The 20,373-nt window shown below is 38.0% G+C and overlaps 2 protein-coding genes across 6 annotated transcripts in view; one reads left to right on the top strand and one right to left on the bottom strand.

Annotated features, from left to right (window-relative positions):
- LOC111869533 (odorant receptor 49b) overlaps positions 1 to 20,373 on the bottom strand; it is a 39,625-nt gene that overhangs the window by 9,486 nt on the left and 9,766 nt on the right. For all 5 annotated transcript variants that reach the window (XM_023861138.2, XM_023861141.2, XM_023861139.2 and 2 more), the window contains 2 exons: positions 9,000 to 9,117; positions 6,251 to 6,350 (listed from right to left, as the gene is read on the bottom strand). In XM_023861138.2, the coding sequence (XP_023716906.1) occupies positions 6,251 to 6,350; positions 9,000 to 9,094 (195 nt within the window). In that variant the 5' untranslated portion in view covers positions 9,095 to 9,117. The remainder of the gene's footprint in view (positions 1 to 6,250; positions 6,351 to 8,999; positions 9,118 to 20,373) is intronic.
- On the top strand, positions 17,568 to 18,179 carry LOC111869525 (tigger transposable element-derived protein 6-like). Its single transcript, XM_023861122.1, has one exon. It carries the CDS (start codon positions 17,568 to 17,570, stop codon positions 18,177 to 18,179), a length of 612 nt encoding a protein of 203 aa, XP_023716890.1.

Here is a 20,373-nt window from a genome sequence, read left to right as displayed (position 1 = left end):
CGAAAGAAGAGGAGCGGCTCGCAACCTGGCGGATTGGGGGGGGGGACTCCAAGGAACTTCCCGGAGAAGAACCGTTGCACGGTTCAAAGGAACAAAGAGTGTGCGTGAAATTTTGCTTTCTGTTAGGGAAAACTGCACTTCACTATTCAAGTCGCGGCAAACATTCACGTGGTTTTCTCTTTGGTCATCTCCGAGCAAGCAAGGAACAAATTTTGCAGACACCCGTCTCATGTGCAAACCTTCGGTTAAAATTCGCTGGACCGTGCTCCATGAGATGTTCGTTTCCTCAGAAAGTTGGTCAATGGTCTTTCGACGATCTTCGTCAATTTCACGCACACTCTATGTTCCTTCTGGTCGGCCATCTCACTAATCGCCAAAGGGTTGAAACAGGAACACACACAACACAGCACCACAGACAAACCACTTAACTCAGACTGACGCCAGCTCACTAACAGTCGCAGGAGACCCCCAGCTAACACCACCTAGCAGCACAACTCGTAACTACAAAACATGCGCGCGCAACAGGTCATTTCCGGTTATTTTTCGGTCCCCCCTCATATATGAAGTAAGATCTAATTATTTTAGCATATTTTCTAGTTCTAACAGTGTTGGGACAAGCAGTAACAATTGGAAAGCTGTCCCTGCATCTAAGCACTACATCACATAAATGTATATAGGTACAGAGAGAACCACACAAAAGGAACAACAGGAAGACTGGGCACTCCATATGAGATACAATATAACACACAAAATAGTTCCACCATAATCACTCAAACCGTAATATATGATGACGCAGAAGATCACCACACAATATTAGACTAAGAAATTGGAAAGAACAATTCCGACCCCCAGGAAGGCTCCATACATCATACATCATTTTACAAATAAACAGAAGAACTTCAATTTTAAATTATAATGATAATATTATTTAATTTTAAATGGAATAACATGCCAAATGCAGCCACTGGAAACCAACCAACCAATTTTAATTTCATTATGCTAATTAAAAAAAAACAAAGCCGACCCCCCAAGAAAGCCACATACTATATGACATACACCATTATGCCACCGAAAATAATCAGAAGAATTGCAATGTTAACTGGAATTTAATTAACAAAATGTAAATTTTTATAATTTAAATTTCCCTCCTAACATTTTCTGCCATCATTTCCTTTTACCCCAATGACATACATCAAACTGAGTACAGCTTCATGTGTTCTCACAGGAGCATACACACACTTATATGTGACATATTATAAACATTAATGTTTATCATCCTTTATATGTGACTTCCATAAAACTAGAAGACAAATGTATGAAAACTCAGGTTTTGATTCCTATCCTTCCATTGTCAGAGATGAACATCAGACTTCAATCCTTCTTGGTACAATTATTAGTATGTGAATTGAATAAAAATATAATTTGGTTTCATTTTAGTACATATGACCACATCTGTGGTCTAGTGGTCAGAGTTCCTGGCTACAGATCCAGAGGTCCTGGGTTCATTTCCCAGAGCTACCAGATTTTCTGAGAAACAGTGGGTCTGAAATGGGGTCCACTCAGCCTCGTGAGGATAACTGAAGAGCTATTTCAAGGAAATAGCAGCTCCGGTCTAGAAAACCGAAATTAACGCCCTTTGGGATCCTCTACACTGACCATGCGACACCCTCTATCCATAAAAGTTGATACTAACTTCACCGAAAAGCGGCAAACACTCAGTCATTATACTTCAGATGCGACTACAGGCCATGGAGTTTTTCTAAGTACAAAGCTGCTTAAAGTCCCAGTAAATAAATTTTCAGTGAAATCCCCACCTTATGTTTTCCCTGTCAGAAAATGGTTCTAACCATTATACAGGGATACTATAAATGATTCATTCGTTTTTAAAATGCTATAGCATTACACGTACAAATATGATTGATATATAAAAAGAACCATAAACTCACCAAGTTTGTATTGTGTGCACCAGTTGGCAGCACGAGTTCAGCACCTTTACAAAATGGCAACAAAGCAAGAAAAGAGTTTTTGTTTGTTGGAATATGCGAGATGTTAGTCTGTTATAGCAGTGCAATGCACATTCAGTTATGGTTGTTTCCACAACTGCCTGCTGATTCTGGGGATTTTGTCTTCCAAAAAGACGGGGCACACCCTCATTGGAACATCAATGTTCGTCGCTACCTAAACAGTGAACTTCGGCATCGCTGGATTGGGCGTGTTGGTGAAGATTACGTAGATCTGTTCACTTGGCCCCCCAGATCACCTGATCTAACACCTTGTGACTTCTTCCTTTGGGGGTACATTAAGGATTGTCTTTACATACCCGCACTGCCAAGAACACTAGCAGAGCTGAGGGAACGCATCGATGCTGCAGTGATGACCATTGACAGGATGATGCTACAAAATGTGTGGAACGAGCTCGACTACCGCCTGGACGCATGTCAGTTGACCCAAGGGGCAGACATAGAACATTTGTAGAGTGTGAAGAAAACTTGGTGAGTTTACGGTTCTTTTTATATATCAATCATATTTGTACGTGTAATGCTTTGGAAAATATAGCGTTTTAAAAACAAATGAATTATTTATAGTAGCCCTGTATTAAGGAAAATACTATCAAAAGGGTACTAATCACTCAGATACTGGGGGTCACAGAAACTTAACATTAAATAACCTTACGCCTAGAAAAATTAAACAGAGATTCCACTGTATTATGTTGTAACTGTCCTAGCAATGGAACAGATTTCAGAATGTTAAAAAATTAGAAAACATTTATTTTTTATGTGTATTAAAAGTAAATAATATGCTCTAAAGGGTCAAGAGTATGGTATTCACCAAAAGCCATCAGTATATAAAACAGAAAGTGATGCAAACTGCAGTGAAAAATAAAAATAATCTTTAAGTTGTATATCAAGAATATTGTCGCATCACATGGTACCAGTCTTGCATACCTGTAACACATGATGTTACTAACACCCAAGTGTTTCAGGTCATCACACAATCAACTGTCTTTCCCCTCCTGTATACATGAATCTCAACAATGACCTGAAACATCAGTGAAATTTTCGTTTTAATGTACCACCTTCCATGCCACGGATTTTGTTCCATTTTTCTTGAACGGTTTCTTTCACTGTTTCTGACAATCAATTTATGGTTTTTTTCCAACTTTGTTACAAGACAAACAGAAAATTGAAATCTGCATGAATGTAGGCAAAGTCAGGTTTTAGAACCTTCAATTAATATGAGTTATTAAATATTTCTTGAAATAGTGCAATAAAGAAAGATTCATCGCTGTCAAGTTCACATGCTACAGAACAAAAGACTTACAAATTTTTCTGCATAATATGAAAGGGCACCCAAACAGATACTCCAACATGTAAGTACTTGGTCTGGAACTTTGTTTTTAAAGAGCTCTAATCTAGCTGCCAATTTCACAATAATTTTCTTTCAGTTAGCCTCTAACCTATCTACATTTAGATAAAGCACATAAATTGTTTCACATACCCTGTGCAAAGCATGCCCTACCCATGCAACCTGTATTAGCCTAGGGTAGACCATTGTAACTGATGGTACATCCACACACACCACAGTAGGCCGTTAGCTTCAAGGTCCTTCTTTCTCCTTGTGTGTGCTAAACTGGTTCTTTACTTGTCATGATGGACTCAGCTGGCAGCTCTCTGAAGTTATTCCCTTCGTTGCCATATTGGTTCAACAAATTGCAGCACCATTTCATTCTGCTTAACCAATCATGCAAATTCACCACAGTTCACTATCAGTTTCAGGTTCCATCTTCATATGACAGAATCGAATACAAGGAATATCTGGTCAGGCAAGGTACATAATTGTACAGGTGTTTAATCATTTGCCAGAAAGATGCTGTCACATGTATTAGTGACTACAGACTACAGCACATACTAAGTCTTCTCAGTCTTCTGTGTCTTCATCGGTTGTTACCTAATAATGGTTTCCAATGCCACAGATCCTTTCAACTTCTGTGTACACATCCTTACTGGCTGGCAAATGTCTCACAACTAACTAAACTCTTAGACTTGTCCTGCTTATAACACCTTGGCATGAACCACACAGAAAACACCTCTCCCAACTGCTCTTCTACTGTTGGGTCATGCAGCTGTTACATGTAGAGAACACTGCTTCCCAGTTATACCACTGGTGCATGTTAGAATCTTTTGCCTAGCAATGGGCGTTGTTTACAGAGTCATTACTTAGCAAAGGGTCTATATGCTACATTGCTCCCTCCTTTAGGCTATTCATCCCGAATAACCTACAGGCGTACCACCATTTCATCTTTTCTGAGGGCTGTGCTCATTATGTTTGTGATCAGCCTCACCTTCCTTTCCTGTGGCTCAGTTCTCACAGTGATTACTTTCCAACTGTTCCCACTGCTCCTTCCTTAAGGTCGCTAGTCCTCTTCAGCTCCTTGATGAGGTGTGAACTGGGCCAAGTGTACCACCATCAATCTCGATCTAGAGATCCTTTCTGGTCGGTGTGCACAAAAGTTCTGAGAGTGGTCAATGCTCCTACATCTCTGGCTCTTAAGCTGCTAGTCATCTCTTCTTTCGTTTTGGAGGGGCCAAACCCTCCACAATGTCCGATCACTCACTTCCTGTAACCCAATGGAAATTCCAACTACTTTACTTCATGACCTCCAGTCTGAATGTCTGCCTGACAGTCCTGTTGAATGCCCTCTTGCTTCCTAGATGTAGCTGCCCTATTAGGCCTATCCCTTATGCCATTGTTGCGCTCATGTGCCCAAAGACTCTTCTCAAACGTTCATCCTTTTGGGGCTCACTGTACAACACTGTCACTGCCTGGTGCCTGATGACTGTGACCCTTGCACGGTGCAGAAGGGTCAACTGTCCTCGGGCAGTGCCCAACTTCTGCCAGGACCCACCATCACCCTGGGTCAATTTCTTCAGCTGTTGGTGGCATCCTACAACTAGACGCCAGTCCTTATCAGTTCTCCAGTGCTCTTGACAGTTTTTACTGCGGCCTCTTCCTTGGGGATGTTCTGCTACTCTGCTTAGGCCTCTGAATTTTCTCAATTGGCTTCCAAATCCATGGTCTCCATTTTTGTCAATTCTTCTTTGAAGACATTCACCATGGCCTCCATTTTGTCTAGCTGGGAGTCAATCCTGGCCATCATCCTTTCATGATGGGCATCGAACTTGGCCATCATCATTCCTTGGTTTGTTTCCATCTTTTCTATGGCGACTACCAGACATTCAGTCATTTGTTCTATTTTTGAAGGCTGACAGCACAATCAACCATTGCAGTATTCAATCCGATAGCTCAATCAAATCCAACTTCTGACACCAGTTGTCATGTGACTGAGTGACTATAGATGGGGTTTGGATCAGTAATTGGATTTACTGAACTCTCACAGAACATAACCAAAGAGCACTGTTGCTAATTAACACTATATACAATTCACTACAAAGTCTGCTGTATCTTCACTGGTTCTCATCTGGTAACGGCTTCCAATGCCATAGCTTCCTAAGCTTTCGTGTTCACACCCCTACTGGCCAGTGACTGTCTCCCAACTAACTAAACACTACAGAACTGTCCTGCTTATAACACCTCAGCAAGGACCACACATACAAGTAAAACATCTCTCCCAACAGCTCTTCTATTGTTGTATCATGCTGCTGTTGCATGTACCACGTAGAGAAGACTGCTTCCCAGTTAGTCCATTGATGCATGTTAGGAATCTGTTATCTAGCAAAGGGCATTGTTTACAGTCATAACTTAGCAACAGGTCTACATACTACAGTATTTCATCTCTGATGATGTGATAACATTAAGTTGTTGCACGATTCACGGCATTACCCGGCTTAACAGAAGAAACAATTTCTATGATTGTGTATGATTGTGTTACAAAACTTAAACTAAAACTTCACTGAGGGCCATGGTTCTGACGATGCAGTAGCTGGGTGGACCTATCACACACTTCAGAGACAGTGACAAATGAGGCTAGAGCATTGATAGAATGCTGACTGGCAGGGGAAAAATTAAGTACTTGATGAAAACATACCTCACTGCACTTTGCCTTCAAGAAATCCCTGGGATTGAACACAGGCCTCTCCCTGACATCCCCATGGCACAGCCTTATGCAATGCAGTATTTCTATTAATAATTTAGCTAAATCTTTATATGTAGTAAATGAACATAAAAATTAATGATAGATGCACCTTAAAACTGTCACTCTTGTTTATTTAGCAACAATCATGAAACTCACCACTGACATTTGAAAGCCCATCACACAGAAGGCCATCATGCTACCAAGTAGCTGTACTAGCATGACGGGTTTCAGAAAATCTTCCAACTTCTCCACAAAGCTGAAATATATTACAATGGAATGAGCATCAGTGGTGACCAACTCCAGACACAAGTCACAAATACCATGCACTAACATCCTGTATATCCAGTATCCAGTGTCACAAACGTGTCAGTATAGTAGAATGGTGGAAATCTGTATTAGAAGGTTGGCTAAAGCTTAGGGAATGGACTAGAGGCGCTTCCTAAAATCAGGGTGAAAAAGGAAATTTCAATCAAAATACACACACCCCTCCCCCAGTGTTCCATATTTATTTGACATACAGTAGATATTTTCAATATCATTTTTTTTCTTTTTGCCTTTTTTGTGGTTATATTTAAATCAATGGAGAGACCAGATATTTCTGGGGTTCACCGGGACTCATTCAAAATAATACAAAATTTCTGCATCGTCATTGCTGCTCCCTATGTTTCATCCAACATTAAAAATACACTCTGTTGTCCTATGGGCTTTTACTTCCAAGCGTTCCACATGCATGGCATTAAATTTTCTTCTTTTCCGCAGTGGGACTGACATACATATTTGTCCTATAGAAGGTAGAGTTATATTTTACAATCTGTAGGAAGTTTTACACCTGTTTTAGTAATATTCTAGTCCTCTTCCAGGTTATCATTGCCCTGCTTGCTATATGTAACAATCTTCCTCACTGTAGTCTCATCTACTAACATGATTAGTCAAGTATACTATGAACATTTAGACTGCAGTACGAGTATTCTAGATCATGGCACTGTGTAGTACGGTATGTGGTTATCAATATTTCAGATGAACCTGCCACCTCCTTCACTTATGACTTGAAGATGGAAGCAGCAGGTTTGTCTAGAATGTTTGTGACCACTCATCTCACTACACTGTATCATAACTCAGAACACACAATCTACATCATCATCACCACTATGAACACCCAAAATCCTGACTCTAGCCTTTCTGTATCATTGTGGTGATATGTAATGCATATTATTAACCCGTTGCCGTGGTTCGACGTGTATGTTTCGTCAGGGATTTAAATCGTCTGGGGGGGTTCGACGTGTATGTTTCGTCCAGCTGCACACGTATGTTATAACGCCCATAATAATTGATGGTTTTGCTGTAGATTGTTAGATTTTTCACTGGCCTGTTGTCAGGAGGACTGTATTTAATGACACACGCGTTTAAGAGCGCTAAGTCGTCGTTACATATGCCTGTCTTGCAGCAACGTTCCTGTGGCTATTGCGAGCTGTTTCTGTTATGAATGATGTGTTTTGTTTTCTCTGAAGCTATAAACACCAGAGACGTGATATGTGCTGGTGTTTATAATATCATATTGCCCTGAGCTGGCTACACTAACACATTCAATTGGAATTCTTAGAAGAGGGATGTACAAAAGTTTATGCCTGCAAAATCGATTGCTTTCGCACAGTACATAGCACCCATTTCTTAGAAAAACGCCACATTTTAAGGCAGAACACTGTGGTCACCCCCTGAGACGATACGGATGTGTGTGGGGGAGGGAAAAGAACTCATTCCTTCGCTCATTATCGCTCCAGTTGACTCCATTTTATCGTACTGACCTTGGTGGTCGTTTCGAGGGATGACCATAAATATTTTTTTGAGCCAGCTAAGCTCTACTTTCGTTCACTACATACCAGACAGTTCTTAGAATAACTTCATGAATTCTGTGGTCACCCCTACGACATCTCCTGCCGCCAAAATGGATGGAATATCAAAGGCATAGCAACAACCCCTTGTTATGATAACTCGTAACGTTGAATTTACTACAGCTGACCTGGCAACTAAACGGGTCACGGAAAGACATTTCCTTGAAGTATACCCCTCACGGGTAAGAAGGCAAGGCCGCACATATGTGTGGTTAAAAAAAAGGGCCAAAAAAAATACACAATATTGGAGCGGAGAATGGTGAACGTGGGGCACCGTTGGGTTATACGAATGCTTCAAGGCCTTCCTTCTACTAAACCAACTGCCTCCATTACCGAGATACAGGGCGCTCATATTATAAGGTAAGGTTATAAAAACCATCATTTAAGATCATTTTAGTGAAAGTTTCATCCTTCAAGGCGTACCATTCACTGCTGAAATACTAAACAACCTGCTTCCATGGCCGAGATACAGGGCGCCCATATTATAAGGTAAGGTTATAAAACCACCATTTAAGATCATTTTAGTGAAAGTTTCATGTTCCTATCTCATAGAATTTAAGAACAATGATGAATAAATAATTTTCGAGCAAAATTTAAATGGCCGGCTGAATATATTACCGCAGGAGCCGCGGCCGCGGAATTTAAATGACCACGTCAAAGGGTTAAAGAACGGCAAGTGCCAGTTCTATATATTGTGCACACAGCGAAGTGCCCAGAGGCAATGACTGACAAACGGTTTTCAATGTGCTTAACTAGTGGTATATTCAAAGTATAAATTTCAAGAACAATGTAAGTTGGATTACAACTCAAACTGATAAACAACTGTTTTCAGAACTTTTTGGTTTCATGGAAAAGATAATTCTAAGAGCAAATCTACCACATTAGCAGAAAGCTAAGAGACCCGTATAACATGTTAGTGTTATGTACTTGACTTGCAGTCTGAACCGTCTTGCTATATGCGGTGACGCTACTGCCATAACAGCAACTGTCCCTTTTTAGTGTCAGGCAAGCCTCACCTCAGAATGGCTTGATGATACTGGATGCAATTATTCAGTAAGTACTGCATCTTCTCTTCTAGCTCCTGCTCCATTAACATAGCCTGTACTGCCATCGTGTCATTTTCACTTCCTTTACCTGTAGAATTAATACAATTAACATCGTTAATTTTGAAGTTATACAATTTGGGGAGGCAAGATGGGGCAAGTTTAAATAGAAAAATTGCGAAAGGATTACATAAATGATAAAGAGGCTGTAGATACAACTTCCTGGTTAGCATATGGATGGACACTCAGCTCTGCAGTCATATACATAATTTTTAGCTGTTCTTCTAACTGATCAGGGAGTACTACTTATTGTGCCATGGTTGGCAGAATTTATTCTTCCATTCTGAACCATCTTTGACTTGCTGCACCTCCACGGGCAAGGAAGAGTATTACACAGCTTTCCAGATGACACAGTTCTACTAAAGCTGAGTTTCAATATATTCATTAAATTAATTACCATATTAAGAAATGTTCTCTTTACATAATAAAATTATAATGGTGCTGGATGAGATTATGCACACTATGCAATGGATGCAGGGAGTATTAATCCTGAGGGTAAATGGATTTCCCAACAAACATTCTGTCATCATCTATCATTCCATTCACGGAAAAAAAAAAAAAGTTCGAAAGAGCTTCTAGAAACCTGCAGTTTGAACGTTTTCCAATATTTTGTTATGATGAGATTATAGATGCATGAAGTGGAGACCCTTGTACAACAGTACTTTTAAAAAGCATTCACTATAGAGTAAATGTCCCTGAAAATACTCTGTTCTATAGTGCGAGGAAGAGTAACAATGGAAAAAATCTATATTATAATGGGAACGGTGTTGCAGAAAAGAAAGATACTCTAAGATTGAGCTTGTTTTGGAACAGCTATATCACTGGCAGTAGCCACTTATGATCTTGCTGTTGGCTTGTCTATGCCCACCACTATTTCAGTGCACTCTCCTCTCCTTGCATCTAGTAACAAATTTATTTGTGATTCACTGCATGCAATATTCCACACCTACTTTGATACCCATCCACACTCACTAGGACTGAATTCAGGACTATCTCAGTTGAGGCTGTCACTCTTTTATACACATGATATTTCCAGAATGGGCCTGTGCATTCATGAGTGGACTATGCAATTGGTATTTCTCAGAGAGGCCTGTAGAGGGGGCAGGTTTGGAACCTTTGGTAAATGAGAGGTGCACACAAGCTGGCATGTAACATAATACCCCACTCCACTCAGTTAACATGACAATATAAAATCACCTTACTCTGATCAAAGACAAACTGCATGGACATGGAACTGGTGTTCCATTACAAACTTCCAAAAAATTATTGTACCTCTCTGCTATTCTAATGTGACAATTCAGAAACTCAGCTCAATGCTAAAACTGTTACAGATGTATCTATACAACTTTAAACCTGTATAGTCTAGAAAGGCAAGAAAACAGTTTGTTTTTTTTTACATACAAAGAGTCTCAGCATGGGAATGCAGAATGACAGCACTTCTAGCAATGAGGTTTTTCACAAACACCATTTAAGAACTGGGCAGCAGTCTATCAGCAAAGCACCTGTTGTTGTGCACAAACTTGTCCACCAACTCTATAGTTCTCAGCCTGCATATGTACTGTACATTCATTATAAAGAATGGGAGATTCACAAAGTTAATAGAAAGTCCGTCGAGTGTAACAATTTGTAGGTCACTTTTTATTATTATTTCTGCCTTACATGTTTCGGTTTGACACAACCATCATCAGAGGCACTTGCTATAATTATGGAAACACTGTCGCTGTTTCTTGATGTTCACAATTATGTTTGTCGTGTGGACGCTGCTACGATATGTTGACGTGTAAAAGCACAAAACATGCTAAGATAGTTGAGTACATTCTCAAATTCTCACTTTTCATCCGAACCTATTTTTTAAGTTAAAATGCTAAAATGTTAAAATATTTGATATAAATGCTGAACTCCTCCTTGTTAATTCATCCCGAAGATGGGAGACGTCAGCTTGAGGTTGTATGGCTTATGGTTTGATGTGTTCCTGTGTGCTGTGTGCTGTGTAGTGCCTTCGGATAGGTTCGGATGAAAAGTGAGAATTTGAGAGTGTACTCAACTATCTTAGCATGTTTTGTGCTTTTACACGTCAACATATCGTAGCAGCGTCCACACGACAAACATAATTGTGAACATCAAAAAACAGCGACAGTGTTTCCATAATTATAGCAAGTGCCTCTGATGATGGTTGTGTCAAACCGAAACATGTAAGGCAGAAATAATAATAAAAAGTGACCTACAAATTGTTACACTCGACGGACTTCTATTAACTTTGTGATTGATAGTGTAACGAACCAAACTCAAACAATTCAATGGGAGATTAATGTTATCACTGTCTGTGTCTCTTCTTGATGACCCTGAATAATCCATTTTGAGCTGTTAGTTAAGTTTCACTAGTTTTGTAATAACATATTTGTACCTACAATAAAATAACAAAGAATGTACTTAGAGAAAATTTTTATACCACTGGAGTATACATCTGTATTGTTGTAAATGTCCTCTTAGCAACCTCACAACAGCAGTGATCTCAATGTAATTTCCCAATTGCATTTTCTACATATGTGCAGTTCTTCTTTAAATATATAATAATACAGTGACCATTTAAAATATGGATTTGACGCTCGGTTTGGTAACTAATCCACTGAAAATAAACATGTTAAAGATGGTTTAGTGATAAATAATAGAAATATCAAAAATTTTATGTAAACAGCAAAGCAACAATCTTCTGGCGCAATAAGGGAAATGCTGAAAGCATGGGAAACTGTTGCAGCGTACATTGAGAAGCATCACCCTAATAAGGCAGTGGCTATGCGCGTTACAAATTTATTTAATGATAATGCTGTGTCACATTTTCACCAAATTTTGAAGCGTCAGCAAAAACAAATGTCTCTAGACAGCTTTCTAGTAAAAAAGAATTAGAATGTATCATAAATAATAAACTAACTATTTTGATTTTTTTTTATTTCTGCAAATCGAATTCCCATTCCAGGTTGGTTCATTCTGCATAGAAGAAAAGATGAAGATGATTCACGCTCCTTAACAATGTATATATAATTTTCTTTGAATAAGGTTATACATAAAATTTTTTTAGTATTTTTTCGGCATGGAACGCATTATCATATCTTACTTTAATTTATATGGGAAAAATTGTTTCGCTTAACGAGTGTTTCCCATTATGAGTAAGATTCTGGAACGAATTATGCTCGTTAAGCGAGGTTCCACTGTATCTACATACTATTTACCATTAATGGTGGATTTATAATCCTTGGTTTGTGTCCATGATTTCAGTAGCGTTCAAAATCACCATTTATTTACTCTAAAACAAGCATTTACCTTCATCATGTTCCTCTAAATGTTGACTAACACAGCTATATACACAATTTAGAACTTTATAACAGTAAGCCATCAGTAGTAGGGTGTAACTTCCACAACAAATTGCCTAACAACATAAAACAGATACATAACAAGTAGTTTGAAAAGGAACTGAAGAACTTACTTATTAAGAGATACTATTATTAAATAGAAGATCATCTCAGTAAAGAATTCTGTGATATTGGTTACTGATAAGCAGATGTACAGAATAAGCTACATTTCTAATAAATTTATTCCATAATCATTAATGTATTTCAATAATAATATAGACAGATATGTCCTATATCAATGTACAAGTATTTTGTTCTACAGAATAAAACAAAAATGAATGAAATGGATGATTTTGTTCACATACTGTTACCATCAATCCCAATCTGTTCTGACAACTGAATGGTTCCATGAACTTGAAATTGATTCTTATCCACTTCCAGTGCTTTTGTAGCATATTCACGCAAATGTATCAAACTATGCTGCAGTGCTTTGAAATGCCCAGAAGTATGAATAAATACAGAAACGAATAGCATATCCCAAGCAGGCAATTCTATGAAGACAGAAAGTCCACAAAATGCCTGATAGAGGTATGTCAGAATGAAATAAAGTAAGTTGTTTTCTGTATCATAGGGTAAGTATGCAACGAATGGCAACTGCAGTGTGAGGGTTTTATTGCTGCTAGATTTCACATCATCCCTGTCATCTGGAGCATCCAACTCTTCTGCATACTCTGCCAACATTTCTTTAATTGGATATAAAAGCCAAAATGTAACTAGAAGAAGCGCCACATTTCTTCTTATGATAGTATACAGTTTTGCTCTTGCTGCATATCTGTTCAAGATTACTGTCTGTTGTGACACAGACAGCTCCTCATTTCTGAAAAATTTGTTCTGTAACTGATTAATAAGTTCAGAGGCATAATCAATTCTAAGAAGCAAGTAAGAATTCTTAAATGCAACAAGACCGCCGAATATGGTCGACAAAGCTATTTTTGCTAAGTGTTCAAGGTCAGTAAGGTAGATATATGCGTCACAAATTTGTGTTACTTCAAACAAAATCAGTGATATAATAGTTAAAAATGCAAATGCTCGATGAAGTCTCCACTGAGGTACATCCCATTTCCAGAGGCCCAAAATACGAAGTGTGCGAAGATTGTACTCCAGCAATTCCTTCGATCCACGATGTTCCTCTACACCGAGAAATTCAATCATTCTTGGTGTCAGTAGCTCCATCTTAATTCTGGATTCTAAGTTTAAAGTGCTGTGTTTCCTATAAAGACCAGAAATATCTGGTACCGTAATAAGAATCCTACTAAACTCCACTATGACCGCATAAACTTCCAGATTTTTAGCAGCTGACGGTAAGTGCCAAACGTTATAGTATGACCAGTAAGCAGAAATTTCAAGTATCACAGTTTTATCCAAGTGGATACACTCTGGTTTAAATGCAAGTCATGACGTTCACCTTAAGTGATCTTGTAAGACTCATAAAGCGTATCATCAAGCGAAATAATTTATAATCAATTTCAGTGTAAGATACATAACCTTATTTTCCATATGTCATTTTCCCACACTTTAAATAAGCATGATGTTCAAAGAATGAGAAGACCCAGGTAATCTGCAATTTAAATTTCTTTTAATGAGATATCCCATCTACAGAGCACTTATATAATTTTGATCTTTCAAAAGAGAAATGGTTTACAGCTAAAATACAATTATCTGTTTATAACGATTATTCATAAATTAATTTGTTGGTTAATTAATTGCAGACATTATGGACATTAATGACAGGTCACTATGAAAATTACAAGTGGGAGACAAATTTGGTGCATTTGCCGATATTTATCTGGAAGGACAGGTGAAAACTGAACACCACTCATACCCCTAAATATAAACTGATACGTACTTCTGACTTTGTAAATATTTCAATTTAAATTTCGTTTATTAGATTTTCCACAACTTATACTAGAAATTTTAATTCAAAATTAAATTTTTAATTAAAACTCTCAATCTTTATATTTACACAACATTTTTCAGCCCACACAGCCATCACGTGCGCTAAAATTGCTTTGGTGAAACTGCTGCACCTTATGCGGCATTGTAACATTTTTCATGATTCAATTCTGAATTCTGAAGTATGTTTCCTCTCTCTCTCTCTCTCTCTCTCTGTGTGTGTGTGAGAGAGAGAGAGAGGTGCATGCAGTGTACTTTTACAACATAAGAAACAAGGTGGCACACAATGACATAACTATCATACCAAGTTCTATGAAGATCAGTCACCTGGTTAAAAAGAAAGAAAAACACCCAGCACAGTGATCTCACAAACCTACTTTCTTTCCTTATGATTGTATGTGGGTTACAAATGACTTACATTATGAAAAATTTGCAAATGATACTTAACTGATAACTACAAACTTTATTTAAAATCTTGGTTTCAGCAAAACTATTAAAACATGAAATATATTAAACATGGCATCTATAATACTATACTACATGATCCTCAGCTATTGAAGAGGAATTCCATTCACTTATGAAAATGTGCTGTTCTGAGAGCTGTCATTACATTACATTGAAATTTTATGTCTCATTTCAGTAATGAGAGTGGGAAGCATGTCATTAAGTTTTCTTTCACATGTCATTAAATAACTGCTGTATAAGTAATGTAATGCAACACATGGCTTTTCTCAATCAAAGGTTTTGTAGTCATTATACTCCAAACCAGAGGCAGATAATGATATCAGTTCTCTCTTCATGTTAACATATTGATCAGAAGTACGTCTGACAGCTGATATTCTGTACCGAAGTGAAATAGAGTAGAAAGTAAGTACTGTACAGCAAACCTTACATATAATGGAACTGCAACAGCACTTACATTTGTTACTCATGTACTGAAAACAGTAATTTACTTCTGGAAAAATAAAACATTCCAGCAATATAGACTCCATGCATTTATGATAATAAGCATCACTTAGAAATTTTTGTCACATATGTACATTACCAATGGCTTCTCCATTCATCATGCCTGTTGTACCTTCGTTTTTACTGGCTACAATACAAGTGCTGCTGTTGATGGACAAATTTGTAACTACCTCTTATACCTACATTCATCAAAATCCTTCAAACCAAGAGTCTTCCTCAATGATTTTACTGAATCTCTGGACCTTCACCATGCCAACAGGAAAAAAAAGGTGCTGACAGTTTTTGTAGCTACTTTGTTTTACTAAGTTCCATATGAGTCTGAGTGGCTTAAAATCACAATCATTTTCATTTCAAAATTCTCTCAATTGTGAAAACAGGCTGTGATTTATTTTATATCACAATTTCTAACAATTTCCTTTAGTCATGCACAAATCAACTAAGTTAGTGTTATTTTGCACCTACAGTAGAATATCTTCTGTATTAAATGTTATGGTTCCTATTTTCTTCAATAGATCCTACGATAAATACATGATATATTGTCAGGGTCAGTTCATTCAGATGTAAGGCTGAGAATGTATACATCATTCTTCTAACCACTTACTGCAATTTGTATTATTCATGCCATGCTAATTTTCATATTTGTATTTATAATCATATGTGACCTCTAACTTTTCGCTGAACTCAATATTTCCCCTGGCAATAACTTATGCTGTTTCTTGGCAGACGTCCGCATGAATTCAATTTGTGTACAATGATTTTGGTCCAGCAAGAGGCTTCTGAACAATGGAAACACAAAACAGAAGAAACATTCTGCTGGCAGCTGTTTCTTGTGGTTGTGACTATTGTTTTGTGTTAGAGTATTCAGTAAGTTAGTTGCAAAACTGTTGTTGCTTTTACATTTCCTTGGCAATCATCTTATAAATTTTGAGCTTTGCATACTGGCCTGGCAGTTGTATAGATAAGGGAAGAGCAGTGGTGGGGACTTCTATATCATAGACTGCGAACTGTCAACATGTACCAAAGATGTGCCCTCTTCTGTTTCTTCAGCAGGTGCAATATTTCTGTAAGTTCTACAAACTAAACAATGGCTACTACAGATCAGCCCATGCATTAACAAGGGGCATGCATTGCTTACCAAGTACAGTAAAACCTGTCTTAAACGGACCCCCTATTAAACGGAAATCTGTCTTAAATGGAAATATTTTCAGGTCCCTTGACTGTGGGGCTGAAAAAGATGTTAAATAACCTGGATTAAATGGAAACTGTCTAACGCGGACAACAGAAATCAAAATAAGCCTTTATACAGAAAATTTCCAGTCTTCCGGAATGCATCGTTTAGAATAATTTTAGGCATCCTATACACTCTACAGAATTTTGTTTTCCCTAACTCTTTAAAATAAGCTTCTAACAGTACTGCACTACCTGCACTGAGATTCGGGAGAATTGTTTTCCCCTTCTGGAAATTGTATTCAGTAAGGGCTCTAGGCCTACAGTTTTACTTTAGTCTAGCAGTTGTCATCATGACTACAAAGACAAGAGTTGTGCTTGATCTTAACACAAGATTAAAAGTGATTCATGCGAGTGAGCGAGATAAATTGTCTGTTATGCAGATCATGAAGACGTTTAACGTCGGAAAAAACTCAAGTGCATGAGATTCTAAAGAAGAAAATGGAAATTTTTGAATCGGTGGGAAACTTGTGCTAATTGAAAAATAAAAAGAGAACTTAAGAAAACTGCAAATGAAGACATTAATGAAATAGTGTGGGAGTGGTTTGTCAGCGTGAGGGTGAAAAATCACCGGTTGTTGGGTCCTATGGTACAGGAATATGCCAAAAAATCCACTGAAAAACTGGGGAAGACTGAATTAAAATCATCTAACAGATGGTTGGAGAGTTTTCGCAAAAGACATCGGATAGTTTTTAATGAACTTTGTGGTGAATCGAGTGATATAAATAGTGAGACCATTGAGGAATGGGAAGCTAAATTGCCATCCATAATCGAGGGATATGAACCTGAAAACATAGCGAACGGTGATGAGACTGGACTGTTCTTCCACGTGCTTCCGAATAAATCGCTATGTCTGAAAGGTGAAAAATGTTTGGGAGGAAAACTGTGCAAAGAAAGATTGACTGTTTTTCTATGTGGTTTTATGTCGGGTGAAACGGAGAAAACCTTAGTCATTGGCAAGGCAGCAAAGCCATGATGCTTCCGAAACATGGACATACAGAAACTTCCCATTGAGTGGAGCTCCAACAAAAAGGCATGGATGACATCACAGATCATGGAGGAATGGTTAACAGCCTTGAATGGTAGAATGAAAATGCAAAACCAGCATGTTTTGTTTTTCTTGGAAAACGCAACATGCCACACCCATATCGAACTTTCCAATGTGCAACTTGCTTGGTTCCCTCCAAACACCACTAGTGTTTCTAAACCAATGGCTCAGGGCATCATTCGGAATGTTAAGGTCCACTATCGTAAATTATTAATGCAATATTTGCTTGTCAATATAGATTCTACATCATCCGCCTCTGAACTTGCAAGAACTGTCTCGGTTCTAGATGTGGTTATTTGGATAAGTCAAGCAGTAAAGAAGTTGTTACCAGAAACTGTGACAAAGTGTTTTGAAAAGGCAGGATTTTCTACGGTAGAAGTTACTCCTAGTGTAAAAAATGAGAATGACCAGAAGGACTTACAACATTGCATGAATGAAGCTGCTTTCAGTAACTGCAATGCTGAGGACTACATCAACACAGACAAAGACGTGCAAACAGAAACAGACACAATTGATGTCGATGTATTAGTTGAGAATTTTAGAGAAAATTGAAAAGAAAGAGAGGAGGAGGAGGAGGAGGAAGAGGAAGAAGAGGAAAATGACATTGTGATAGAAGAAGAAAAGTGTAGAGTGAAGACTTATCAGGATGCTGCCAGCAGTTTAAATGTACTGCAGGAGTTTGCCATGCAATGGAATGATTCAGACATGCTTACTCTAATTTCTCAAGCTAAAGTGTTTGTGGAAAGTCAGGCAGCCAAGAGAGTAAACTGCATGCAAAAAACTCTGCCGGAGTTCTGGTAAGATTATAAAAAGTGAGTACTGCAATTTTTTCTTGTTCAGTGTAATGTTTGCATGTGTTCAATGATTACAGTGTGAATAAATTAATGAGCATGTTTTTTTTGTTTTGTCTCAAATACGTTTATGTCCTGGTTTAGTTATTATAGTATACCTTGATTAAATGGAAACCTGGCTTCAGCAGAAATTTTTTCTGGTCCCTTGAGATTCCGTTTAAGACAGGTTTTACCATAATAACATTAACTGATGGTCATCTTGCATTTTGCTACAAAAGCGACCAACATAGAGTGTCCCACACAATGATCTCAACTTGTGTACATATACGCGGTGGGCACGAAGAAAAATTCATTCTGATTTACCCCACATGAATTACACACTCAATATGATGATAATTCTGTCTCGCAAACTTTCGTAACACTGACAGCCAAGTTCATGACCCCTCAACGACACATATGCTCCGCAACTTCATGACAGATTTAAAGAATCAAAACCCTGAATTTCATTACTGAGACTGATCTCTTTGCAGTTTTTCCTCAAGGTAACCCCACAGTAAACAGTCACAGAACTTCATGTCTGAACTACAGAGTGATCACTTCTGACCAGCCCCAACAACACAGTATTATTGATGGACAACATGGCTGCCATGACGTTACAAAGGCACAACTGCCATCTCTATGCAGATGTATGTCCACTGATACAAAATGGCTGCTGCCAGCACCAAGAGCATGATGTGTAAGAAGGCATGCTATCACAGCACTGGATTACACATACTGCCCCCCTCCACTCCACCAGGACAACTATTTCACAAGAACAGCAATAAATAATTTTGCAACCTGTCTTGTATTGCAGAGATTCCTACTCCATTTTTAGGAGGGGGCTGAGTTTAATATTACTTCACTTATACCCATCAGGAGAAAGCTTCTCACAAGTGCCTTGAAGCCAAAAAAATTTCATTTACATCAATCCAACACCCCCTTACTAACTGCAATGGACACTGCGACCTGTAACATACATAGAACACTTCTGTTTAAGAAAGCTGAAGGTGGGTAAACTTGAAAGCAAATTCTGTTTCCATCAGAATAACTCTGCTCGCACTTTACATTTAAAAGCTACATAGAACATATTTTTTGTTTACATTACTATTGAGGCATGCCACGTAAACGTTGGAATATCTGAGTTACAGTGGACATCCATTGCGAGACAACAACACGGTAGTCACGTTTCCTGCACAACAGAGGTGACATTTTCACAACAACAGAGGGATTAACAGTTTCATTCGGTGTTCCCTAGTTGATAAGCCAAGCAGTTATGAAAGAGAATGCATTTGTAACAGAACACAAAAGTCAGAATTGAAGCCATGAGCTCAAAAGTGAAATTCAGAGTCAGAACTGAAGGTACAGAAGTGAGAGGAGAGTCCAAAAGACCAGAGATGCAAGACACAAAAAACAGTGAGGGACTGGGTATTCAGAAGTAGTTGAATGTGTGAATTACTGTAACCGAGTATAAATGTGGTAGTAACACGCTATAAAGCCAAAGATCAAACCTAAGAATCCCACAATAATTTGTCACGGAACCCCAGACATGTGACAATATATTATAAATCATGTACAGCAAGCAGTAATACTGAGGTTCCCATTTATTATTAATTTCTGTAGAGTGATAAAACTCGAGAATCTGAAATGCACTCTTGCTTACAAGATTTAAGATTGCACTTAATAATATATAAAAAGCAACAAAATTATGCAGAACTATGACAAACTTCATGATCCTGTTTCATGATCATGTTTCCAAGTTCAATACTGAGGAGAATAATATGCCCAAAATAATAACTGAAGAAAAATAATGAATCTTGAAAATCTTAAATATATACATGTTCACAAATTTAATACTGAACAGACGAATATAGCCAATATTACAAAATAACTGAAGGAATATAATGAATTTTGAAAAT

This window comes from Cryptotermes secundus, unplaced genomic scaffold, assembly GCF_002891405.2.
Source record: "Cryptotermes secundus unplaced genomic scaffold, Csec_1.0 scaffold139, whole genome shotgun sequence".
NCBI classification, from domain to species: Eukaryota; Metazoa; Arthropoda; class Insecta; order Blattodea; family Kalotermitidae; genus Cryptotermes; species Cryptotermes secundus.
The sequence above is the reverse complement of the archived record's forward strand: the minus strand, read 5'-3'. Positions and strand labels throughout refer to the sequence as shown.